At 41.2% G+C, this 12,435-nt stretch overlaps 2 protein-coding genes across 2 annotated transcripts in view; both read left to right on the forward strand.

Annotated features, from left to right (window-relative positions):
- The window catches only part of LOC117325576 (regulator of telomere elongation helicase 1-like), an 89,919-nt gene extending 80,551 nt beyond the window's left edge, over positions 1–9,368 (forward strand). The window contains exons 33-34 of the mRNA XM_033881908.1: positions 7,148–7,245; positions 7,614–9,368. Of these exons, the coding sequence (XP_033737799.1) occupies positions 7,148–7,245; positions 7,614–7,697 (182 nt within the window). The 3' untranslated portion in view covers positions 7,698–9,368. The remainder of the gene's footprint in view (positions 1–7,147; positions 7,246–7,613) is intronic.
- Positions 9,369–9,626: 258 nt separating this feature from the next.
- LOC117326456 (collagen alpha-1(I) chain-like) lies at positions 9,627–12,072 on the forward strand. Its single transcript, XM_033883204.1, has 2 exons — positions 9,627–9,638; positions 9,868–12,072. The coding sequence occupies exons 1-2, from the start codon at positions 9,627–9,629 to the stop codon at positions 12,070–12,072; spliced, it is 2,217 nt and encodes a 738-aa protein (XP_033739095.1).
- Positions 12,073–12,435: the final 363 nt, after the last annotated feature.

The raw sequence follows: 12,435 nt of genomic DNA on the forward strand, positions 1-12,435 counted from the left end.
AAGACAAGTGGCAGGGACTGTTAGGAAGACAAGGTGGCAGGGATTGTTAGGAAGACAGGTGGCAGTGACTGCTGGGAAGACAAGGTGGCAGGGACTGCTTGGAAAACAAGGTGGCAGAGACTGCTAGGAAGACAAGTGGCAGGGATTGTTAGGAGGACAGGTAGCAGGGACTGTTAGGAAGACAGGTGGCAGAAACTGCTAGGATGACAAGGTGGCAGAGACTGTTAGGAAGACAAGGTGGCAGAGACTGCTAGGAAGACAAGTGGCAGGGACTGTTAGGAAGACAAGGTGGCAGGGATTGTTAGGAAGACAGGTGGCAGTGACTGCTGGGAAGACAAGGTGGCAGGGACTGCTTGGAAAACAAGGTGGCAGAGACTGCTAGGAAGACAAGTGGCAGGGACTGTTAGGAAGACAGGTTGCAGGGACTGCTGGGAAGACAAGGTGGCAGGGACTGCTAGGATGACAAGTAGCAGGGACTGTTAGGAAGACAAGGTGGCAAGGACTGCTAGGAAAACAAGGTGGCAGGGACTGCTAGGATGACAAGTGGCAGGGACTGCTGGGAAGACAAGGTGGCAAGGACTGCTAGGAAAACAAGGTGGCAGGGACTGCTAGGAAAACAAGGTGGATATTGAGAGTATTAAAAGTATATTATTAGGGGTGATGCCTGTAGTAAAAATCTTTGTTTTAATCCTGTTAGATTATTACAAGCACTGACTTTTCATTATGATAACGCAAGAACATGAGGTGTTGATTACAGGGAGTCATACAGTACATGTTTGTGTATTGAAACATCTTAATCAGGGAATTAATTATGTCTACCAGGAATAGTTAATACATGTATTATATTATACAGGAATTCATTAAAGAAAAGTGAAAAAGTGTGAAAGTATGTGATATTAATGGAGAATTAATAGCGAATAGGGAGCACAATGAGATAACAATTGTGTTTTGTGTTAGTAACAGTGAGAAGGTGAAGGATTGTGAAAGTATGCGATATTACCTGGTAATGGATTTAGAGCGAACAATTGTGTAATGTGTGAGTTGCAATGAAAAAATAAGGATTGTGATATTACTGGATTGCAAGAGAACAATGAAAGAACAGTTGTGTATTTCATGAGTACCAATGGGAAAGTAAAGGATTGTGGTATTAATGGATTTAGAGAGAACAGTTGTGTGTGAGTAGCAATGAGAAAGAAGAGTGAAAATATGTGATATTAATGGATTTAAAGAGGAACAGAGAGAGAATGTGTGGGTAGAAGTTGATATCTAGACAGGCCATAAGTGGTGATTATACATCAATAAGTAAAGGGTTTCCTGTAATATTATAATGTCTGTTTGACAGTCTACACATCCTGTCTATGTAATGGTTTCCTGTAATATTATAATGTCTGTTTGACAGTCTACACATCCTGTCTCTGTGATGGTTTCCTGTAATGTTATAATGTCTGTCTGACAGGCTACACGTGCTGTCTATGTAATGGTTTCCTGTAATATTATAATGTCTGTTTGACAGTCTACACATCCTGTCTCTGTGATGGTTTCCTGTAATATTATAATGTCTGTTTGACAGTCTACACATCCTGTCTCTGTGATGGTTTCCTGTAATGTTATAATGTCTGTTGGACAGGCTACATATGCTGTCTATGTGATGGTTTCCTGTAATATTATAATGTCTGTTTGACAGTCTACACATCCTGTCTCTGTGATGGTTTCCTGTAATGTTATAATGTCTGTTTGACAGGCTACACATGCTGTCTATGTAATGGTTTCCTGTAATATTATAATGTCTGTTTGACAGTCTACACATCCTGTCTCTGTGATGGTTTCCTGTAATGTTATAATGTCTGTTGGACAGGCTACATATGCTGTCTATGTGATGGTTTCCTGTAATATTATAATGTCTGTTTGACAGTCTACACATCCTGTCTCTGTGATGGTTTCCTGTAATGTTATAATGTCTGTTTGACAGGCTACACATGCTGTCTATGTAATGGTTTCCTGTAATATTATAATGTCTGTTGGACAGGCTACACATCCTGTCTATGTAATGGTTTCCTGTAATATTATAATGTCTGTTGGACAGACTACACATGCTGTCTATGTGATGGTTTCCTGTAATGTTATAATGTCTGTTGGACAGGCTACATATGCTGTCTATGTGATGGTTTCCTGTAATGTTATAATGTCTGTTGGACAGGCTACACATTCTGTCTATGTAATGGTTTCCTGTAATATTATATTGTCTGTTGGACAGACTACACATGCTGTCTATGTGATGGTTTCCTGTAATATTATAATGTCTGTTGGACAGGCTACATATACTGTCTCTGTGATGGTTTCCTGTAATGTTTTAATATCTGTTGTACAGGCTACATATGCTGTCTCTGTGATGCTTTCCTGTAATGTTTTAATATCTGTTGTACAGGCTACACATTCTGTCTATGTAATGGTTTCCTGTAATATTATAATGTCTGTTGGACAGGCTACACATCCTGTCTATGTAATGGTTTCCTGTAATATTATAATGTCTGTTGGACAGACTACACATGCTGTCTATGTGATGGTTTCCTGTAATATTATGTCTGTTGAATTAGACAGGCTACACATGCTGTCTATGTAATGGTTTCCTGTAATATTATATTGTCTGTTAGACAGGATACACATGCTGTCTCTGTAATGGTTTCCTGTAATGTTATAATGTCTGTTTGACAGGCTACACATGCTGTCTATGTAATGGTTTCCTGTAATTTTATAATGTCTGTTGGACAGGCTACATATGCTGTCTATGTAATGGTTTCCTGTAATATTATAATGTCTGTTTGGCAGGCTACACATGCTGTCTATGTGATAGTTTCCTGTAATTTTATATTGTCTGTTTGACAGGCTACACATGCTGTCTATGTAATGGTTTCCTGTAATGTTATAATGTCTGTTGGACAGGCTACACATGCTGTCTATGTAATGGTTTCCTGTAATGTTATAATGTCTGTTGGACAGGCTACACATGCTGTCTATGTGATAGTTTCCTGTAATATTATAATGTCTGTTTGACAGGCTACACATGCTGTCTATGTAATGGTTTCCTGTAATATTATAATGTCTGTTTGACAGGCTACACATGCTGTCTATGTGATAGTTTCCTGTAATATTATAATGTCTGTTGGACAGGCTACACATCCTGTCTATGTAATGGTTTCCTGTAATATTATAATGTCTGTTGGACAGGCTACACATCCTGTCTATGTAATGGTTTCCTGTAATATTATAATGTCTGTTTGACAGGCTACATATGCTGTCTATGTAATGGTTTCCTGTAATATTATAATGTCTGTTTGACAGGCTACACATGCTGTCTATGTGATGGTTTCCTGTAATATTATAATGTCTGTTTGACAGGCTACACATGCTGTCTATGTGATGGTTTCCTGTAATATTATAATGTCTGTTGGACAGGCAACACATGCTGTCAATGTAATGGTTTCCTGTAATATCATAATGTCTGTTGTACAGGCTACATATACTGTCTATGTAATGGTTTCCTGTAATATTATAATGTCTGTTGGACAGACTACACATGCTGTCAATGTAATGGTTTCCTGTAATATTATAATGTCTGTTGGACAGGCTACACATCCTGTCTCTGTGATGGTTTCCTGTAATATAATGTCTGTTGGGCAGGCTACATATGCTGTCTATGTAATGGTCTCCTGTAATGTTATAATGTCTGTTGGGCAGGCTACACATGCTGTCTATGTGATGGTTTACTGTAATATTATATTGTCAGTTTGACAGGCTACACATGCTGTCTATGTGATGGTTTCCTGTAATATTATAATGTCTGTTGGACAGGCTACACATGCTGTCTATGTAATGGTTTCCTGTAATATTATGATATCTGTTGGACAGGCTACACATGCTGTCTATGTGATGGTTTCCTGTAATATTATAATGTCTGTTGGACAGGCTGCATATGCTGTCAATGTAATGGTTTGCTGTAGATTTGGCCTCACTCTTTCCTAGTACAGTTTATTATAATGTCTGTTGGACAGGTTACACATGCTGTCTATGTAATGGTTTCCTGTAATATTATAATGTCTGTTGTACAGGCAACACATGCTGTCAATGTAATGGTTTCCTGTAATATCATAATGTCTGTTGTACAGGCTACATATACTGTCTATGTAATGGTTTCCTGTAATATTATAATGTCTGTTGGACAGGCTACATATACTGTCTATGTAATGGTTTCCTGTAATATTATAATGTCTGTTGGACAGGCTACACATGCTGTCTATGTGATGGTTTCCTGTAATATTATAATGTCTGTTGGACAGACTACACATGCTGTCTATGTAATGGTTTCCTGTAATATCATAATGTCTGTTGTAAAGGCTACATATACTGTCTATGTAATGGTTTCCTGTAATATTATAATGTCTGTTGGACAGGCTACATATACTGTCTATGTAATGGTTTCCTGTAATATTATGTCTGTTGGACAGGCTACACATGCTGTCTATGTGATGGTTTCCTGTAATATTATAATGTCTGTTGGACAGGCAACACATGCTGTCAATGTAATGGTTTCCTGTAATATCATAATGTCTGTTGTACAGGCTACATATACTGTTTATGTAATGGTTTCCTGTAATATTATAATGTCTGTTGGACAGACTACACATGCTGTTTATGTAATGGTTTCCTGTAATGTTATAATGTCTGTTTGACAGGCTACACATGCTGTCTATGTGATAGTTTCCTGTAATTTTATATTGTCTGTTTGACAGGCTACACATGCTGTCTATGTAATGGTTTCCTGTAATGTTATAATGTCTGTTGGACAGGCTACACATGCTGTCTATGTAATGGTTTCCTGTAATGTTATAATGTCTGTTGGACAGGCTACACATGCTGTCTATGTGATAGTTTCCTGTAATATTATAATGTCTGTTTGACAGGCTACACATGCTGTCTATGTAATGGTTTCCTGTAATATTATAATGTCTGTTTGACAGGCTACACATGCTGTCTATGTGATAGTTTCCTGTAATATTATAATGTCTGTTGGACAGGCTACACATCCTGTCTATGTAATGGTTTCCTGTAATATTATAATGTCTGTTGGACAGGCTACACATCCTGTCTATGTAATGGTTTCCTGTAATATTATAATGTCTGTTTGACAGGCTACATATGCTGTCTATGTAATGGTTTCCTGTAATATTATAATGTCTGTTTGACAGGCTACACATGCTGTCTATGTGATGGTTTCCTGTAATATTATAATGTCTGTTTGACAGGCTACACATGCTGTCTATGTGATGGTTTCCTGTAATATTATAATGTCTGTTGGACAGGCAACACATGCTGTCAATGTAATGGTTTCCTGTAATATCATAATGTCTGTTGTACAGGCTACATATACTGTCTATGTAATGGTTTCCTGTAATATTATAATGTCTGTTGGACAGACTACACATGCTGTCAATGTAATGGTTTCCTGTAATATTATAATGTCTGTTGGACAGGCTACACATCCTGTCTCTGTGATGGTTTCCTGTAATATAATGTCTGTTGGGCAGGCTACATATGCTGTCTATGTAATGGTCTCCTGTAATGTTATAATGTCTGTTGGGCAGGCTACACATGCTGTCTATGTGATGGTTTACTGTAATATTATATTGTCAGTTTGACAGGCTACACATGCTGTCTATGTGATGGTTTCCTGTAATATTATAATGTCTGTTGGACAGGCTACACATGCTGTCTATGTAATGGTTTCCTGTAATATTATGATATCTGTTGGACAGGCTACACATGCTGTCTATGTGATGGTTTCCTGTAATATTATAATGTCTGTTGGACAGGCTGCATATGCTGTCAATGTAATGGTTTGCTGTAGATTTGGCCTCACTCTTTCCTAGTACAGTTTATTATAATGTCTGTTGGACAGGTTACACATGCTGTCTATGTAATGGTTTCCTGTAATATTATAATGTCTGTTGTACAGGCAACACATGCTGTCAATGTAATGGTTTCCTGTAATATCATAATGTCTGTTGTACAGGCTACATATACTGTCTATGTAATGGTTTCCTGTAATATTATAATGTCTGTTGGACAGGCTACATATACTGTCTATGTAATGGTTTCCTGTAATATTATAATGTCTGTTGGACAGGCTACACATGCTGTCTATGTGATGGTTTCCTGTAATATTATAATGTCTGTTGGACAGACTACACATGCTGTCTATGTAATGGTTTCCTGTAATATCATAATGTCTGTTGTACAGGCTACATATACTGTCTATGTAATGGTTTCCTGTAATATTATAATGTCTGTTGGACAGGCTACATATACTGTCTATGTAATGGTTTCCTGTAATATTATGTCTGTTGGACAGGCTACACATGCTGTCTATGTGATGGTTTCCTGTAATATTATAATGTCTGTTGGACAGGCAACACATGCTGTCAATGTAATGGTTTCCTGTAATATCATAATGTCTGTTGTACAGGCTACATATACTGTCTATGTAATGGTTTCCTGTAATATTATAATGTCTGTTGGACAGACTACACATGCTGTCTATGTAATGGTTTCCTGTAATGTTATAATGTCTGTTTGACAGGCTACACATGCTGTCTATGTGATAGTTTCCTGTAATATTATAATGTCTGTTGGACAGGTTACACATGCTGTCTATGTAATGGTTTCCTGTAATATTATATTGTCTGTTGGACAGGCTACATATGCTGTCTATGTAATGGTTTCCTGTAATATTATATTGTCTGTTGGACAGGCTACATATGCTGTCTATGTAATGGTTTCCTGTAATATTTTAATGTCTGTTGTACGGGCTACATATGCTGTCTATGTAATGGTTTCCTGTAATATTATATTGTCAGTTTGACAGGCTACACATGCTGTCTATGTAATGGTTTCCTGTAATATTATAATGTCTGTTGGACAGGCTACACATGCTGTCTATGTAATGGTTTCCTGTAATATTATAATGTATGTTGGACAGGCTACATATGCTGTCTATGTAATGGTTTCCTGTAATATTATAATGTCTGTTGGACAGGCTACATATGCTGTCTATGTAATGGTTTCCTGTAATGTTATATTGTATGTTGGACAGGCTACATATGCTGTCTCTGTGATGAGGATGCCACTGCACCTTTCAAATCTGCCTGTCTTCATGTCTGTTGCTTCCGCTGCTGGAAAAAGGTGTTTGAGGTAGGTAGAATATTATATAATTAATCATGTATCCAACCATCACCTACAAGGAGAAAAAAAAATTACATGGTGTAGGAGATGTACAACTAACATTGTCTGGCTCATAAGAAATGATTACTGGTTTTGACAGAGGCAAGTCACACCAGTTAATAGATAATAAACTTTAGTATTAAGATAAGTATAATTGATGTGAAGGGACATCTAGATTAGAAAAGGCTGGTAATGTTGAATCCTCTCCATCTGTAGATATTCTGTATACAGGAAAAGAGAAAGGATATAAATTGTGCTTCTGAAAATATTTTGTGTGCAGGAAAGTAGATTTAAATATTATTTTAGACAATAATCACATAAATATTTTTTCTCCACAGAAAGACAAGTTATGTCCAAGATGTGGGTTGAAGGTCAGGAAACGACATCTGCAAGGTTTGCTGTTCAGTAACCCAGACAGTTGATAGATAAAGCATATCCTAAATCTGATGTTAGTAACCAAGACACAGGCAGAATTATCTCTGGAGTCTGACTTAAACAAGGGTTCTGATGTGTGTTAGTAACCTATACACAAGCGGAAACAACTTTTCTTACATTTGATAGACAGAAACATCTCCAGTGTCTGAAAGAAAGAAAAAAACATTTCTGATGTTTGATGTTAGCAACTTATACTGACTAAGAGAGAAACAACACTTCCTGGATTGGATATATATGTATGATATCTCATACAAAGGCAGCGACAACAGTTTGAGGATCTGATGTGCAGTAACCCAGAAAGAGAAATAATAGTTTTCAAGATGTGGTGTTTGATAACCAATAAAGAAAAACATCAGTTCTTGGGATCGATGTTCAGTAAGCATCAGTAATCCACAGCGAGAAACAACAGCTTGTGAGTCCGTTTCTCAGTAATCCACAGCGAGAAACAACAGCTTGTGAGTCTGTTTCTCAGTAATCCACAGCGAGAAACAACAGCTTGTGAGTCCGTTTTTCAGTAATCCACAGCGAGAAACAACAGCTTGTGAGTCCGTTTTTCAGTAATCCACAGCGAGAAACATCACTGTTGATCTAATGTTTAGTAAACAACAACAAACAAACAAAATTTACAGTTCTTGTGTCTGATGTTCAGCTGTAACCCAAAGGGAAACATCAGTTTGTAGATAAAATATTCTGTAACTCATGACAAGAACCACCAGTTCTTGGGTCTGATGTTCAGCTGTAACCCAAAGGGAAACGTCAGTTTGTAGATGAAATATTCTGAAGCTCATGACAAGAAATACCAGTTCTTGGGTCTGATGATCATTAAACTGTAGTGAAGATTTGTTGTTGAGCAACCTACCACAGGAAGTTGGTTCTTGGGTCTGATGTTCAGTAACCCAAACAGAGTCACAGTTTGTGGATCTGTTGTTGAGCTACCTACCACAGGAAATTTATTCTTGGGTCTGATGTTTATTGAACTGTAGTGAAGATCTGTTGTTCAGTAACTCAACACAAGAAACATTGGTTCTTCGGTAAGATGTCATGAGTGTATTTCAAATATCCTGTGAATACAGGTTAAAACCAGGAACATTTGGCTGGACCAAGTGATAAGTTGTTTTTATAGACTTATAAGTCAAATGGGCTCTAGGGATTTGCATGACAGGACATGTACATCATATTAATGTGCAATAGTGATGTCAGTTTAGTGATATAGTGTAAAGTGTATTGTACAGGGTACATTAAAGTTAAGTAAAAACATTTTTGATTGTACATTGATACTCCCTAAAGGCAAGGGAATGATTCTCCTACTTGGAGAAATTGCTGTTTTTGTATGCCTTACGTACAGTGTAAGTTACAAACGTTTTCTAGTTTATATATATATTTTTTTTTATTATTATTATTTTTTTTTTTTTGGAAGAGTGAAAGTATACACTACAAAATGTAGTTGATTTAATTATCGTAACATAACCTAAATTCGTTTTTTGCTAAGTTATATAATCATGATAGATGGTTGCACCCTCCTGACACTTTATTGGCCAATGTTGACTTTTTTGTTTCACCTGTGATAAACATTGGCAGAGGTAAGACTTTAGAGTTACAGTTCCATTAGTGTTGGTGGTGTTGTCAACATCTATATAATAATAAAAAATTATATTCTTTCAAGAAGTTACATTCATTTTTTTTATCTACTAGATTTACAGTCTTAGTTCTTTGCTTCTTATACTTTTCATGACCAACAGTTTGTTATTGAATTATTTATTCTCTATTTTCACTGAACATTTGAAAATTTATGGTGTCATATTTAACCTGCTAGTACGGTTGATGATTATACACTGGTGCTGGGTTTACCACTTCTCCAGGGCCCTCCTTGATCAATGGTTCTGGGTTTACCACTCCTCTAGGGCCCTCCCTGATCCATGGTGCTCACAGTGGGTTTACCACTCCTCAAGGGCCATCCCTGATCCATGGTGCTGGGTTTACCACTCCTCTAGGGCCCTCCCTGATCCATGGTTCTGGGTTTACCACTCCTCCAGGGCCCTCCCTGATCCATGGTGCTGGGTTTACCACTCCTCTAGGGCCTCCCTGATCCATGGTACTGGGTTTACCACTCCTCCAGGGCCTCCCTGATCCATGGTGCTGGGTTTACCACTCCTCTAGGGCCTCCCTGATCCATGGTGCTGGGTTTACCACTCCTCTAGGGCCTCCCTGATCCATGGTGCTGGGTTTACCACTCCTCAAAGGCCCTCTCTGATCCATAGAGCTGGGTTTACCACTTCTCTAGGGCCCTCCCTGATCCATGGTGCTGGGTTTACCACTCCTCCAGGGCCCTCCCTGATCCATGGTGCTGGGTTTACCACTCCTCCAGGGCCCTCCCTGATCCATGGTGCTGGGTTTACCACTCCTCTAGGACCATCCCTGATCCATGGTGCTAGGTTTACCACTCCTCTAGGGCCATCCCTGATCCATGGTGCTGGGTTTACCACTTCTCTAGGGCCCTCCCTGATCCATGGTGCTGGGTTTACCACTCCTCTAGGGCCCTCCCTGATCCATGGTGCCGGGTTTACCACTCCTCTAGGGCCCTCCCTGATCCATGGTGCTGGGTTTACCACTCCTCAAAGGCCCTCTCTGATCCATGGTGCTGGGTTTACCACTCCTCTAGGGCCCTCCCTGATCCATGGTGCTGGGTTTACCACTCCTCTAGGGCCCTCCCTGATCCATGGTGCTGGGTTTACCACTCCTCTAGGGCCCTCCCTGATCCATGGTGCTGGGTTTACCACTCCTCTAGGGCCCTCCCTGATCCATGGTGCTGGGTTTACCACTCCTCTAGGGCCCTCCCTGATCCATGGTGCTGGGTTTACCACTCCTCTAGGGCCCTCCCTGATCCATGGTGCTGGGTTTACCACTCCTCTAGGGCCCTCCCTGATCCATGGTGCTGGGTTTACCACTTCTCTAGGGCCCTCCCTGATCCATGGTGCTGGGTTTACCACTCCTCTAGGGCCCTCCCTGATCCATGGTGCTGGGTTTACCACTCCTCTAGGGCCCTCTCTGATCCATAGTGCTGGGTTTACCATTCCTCTACGGCCCTCCCTGATCCATGGTGCTGGGTTTACCACTCCTCCAGGGCCCTCCCTGATCCATGGTGCTGGGTTTACCACTCCTCCAGGGCCATCCCTGGTCCATGGTGCTGGGTTTACCACTCCTCCAGGGCCCTCCCTGATCCATGGTGCTGGGTTTACCACTCCTCCAGGGCCCTCCCTGATCCATGGTGCTTGGTTTACCACTCCTCCAGGGCCCTCCCTGATCCATGGTGCTGGGTTTACCACTCCTCCAGGGCCCTCCCTGATCCATGGTGCTGCGTTTACCACTCCTCTAGGACCCTCCCTGATCCATGGTGCTGGGTTTACCACTCCTCTAGGACCCTCCCTGATCCATGGTGCTGGGTTTACCACTCCTCTAGGGCCATCCCTGATCCATGGTGCTGGGTTTACCACTCCTCTAGGACCATCCCCGATCCATGGTGCTGGGTTTACCACTCCTCTAGGGCCCTCCCTGATCCATGGTGCTGGGTTTACCACTTCTCTAGGGCCCTCCCTGATCCATGGTACTGGGTTTACCACTCCTCTAGGGCCCTCCCTGATCCATGGTGCTGGGTTTACCACTTCTCTAGGGCCCTCCCTGATCCATGGTGCTGGGTTTACCACTCCTCTAGGGCCCTCCCTGATCCATGGTGCTGGGTTTACCACTCCTCTAGGGCCCTCCCTGATCCATGGTGCTGGGTTTACCACTCCTCCAGGGCCCTCCCTGATCCATGGTGCTGGGTTTACCACTCCTCCAGGGCCCTCCCTGATCCATGGTGCTGGGTTTACAACTCCTCTAGGGCCCTCCCTGATCCATGGTGCTGGGTTTACCACTCCTCTAGGACCATCCCTGATCCATGGTTCTGGGTTTACCACTCCTCCAGGACCCTCCCTGATCCATGGTGCTGGGTTTACCACTCCTCTAGGGCCCTCCCTGATCCATGGTTCTGGGTTTACCACTCCTCTAGGACCCTCCCTGATCCATGGTGCTGGGTTTACCACTCCTCTAGGGCCCTCCCTGATCCATGGTGCTGGGTTTACCACTCCTCTAGGGCCCTCCCTGATCCATGGTGCTGGGTTTACCACTCCTCTAGGGCCCTCCCTGATCCATGGTACTGGGTTTACCACTCCTCTAGGGCCCTCCCTGATCCATGGTGCTGGGTTTACCACTCCTCTAGGGCCCTCCCTGATCCATGGTGCTGGGTTTACCACTCCTCTAGAACCATCCCTGATCCATGGTGCTGGGTTTACCACTCTTCCTATCTTTTGTTACCTATGGTCCTGACACTCTCGGACCAAGACTGTGGGATGATTGGTACAGAGAATCTTGTTTCATCTCTAAAAATACCACAATACATAATAAATTTCTTAACTTTTAAGTGTGAAACATGTTTTGGCGATCACCATCATGGGAGCCACCACCAAAATTATGTACATCTGTATTTAAAATCATTATTTCACTTTCGAAAGGTTACTTAGTCAAACCAATACCACCAAGAAAGCGGTCATCTGATTGGTTGAAATTCTCGAAGAAATATTTTTCTCATGGTCTCTGTCTATGAGCTTCAGGGTCATGGGTTACAGGCAATGGGTCCCTACCTGATGAATCGTTGTTATAGTAATAACATAAAGTGTATGGCTGATTATT

The sequence above is a fragment of the Pecten maximus genome, chromosome 4 (genome assembly GCF_902652985.1).
Source record: "Pecten maximus chromosome 4, xPecMax1.1, whole genome shotgun sequence".
NCBI lineage: Eukaryota > Metazoa > Mollusca > Bivalvia > Pectinida > Pectinidae > Pecten > Pecten maximus.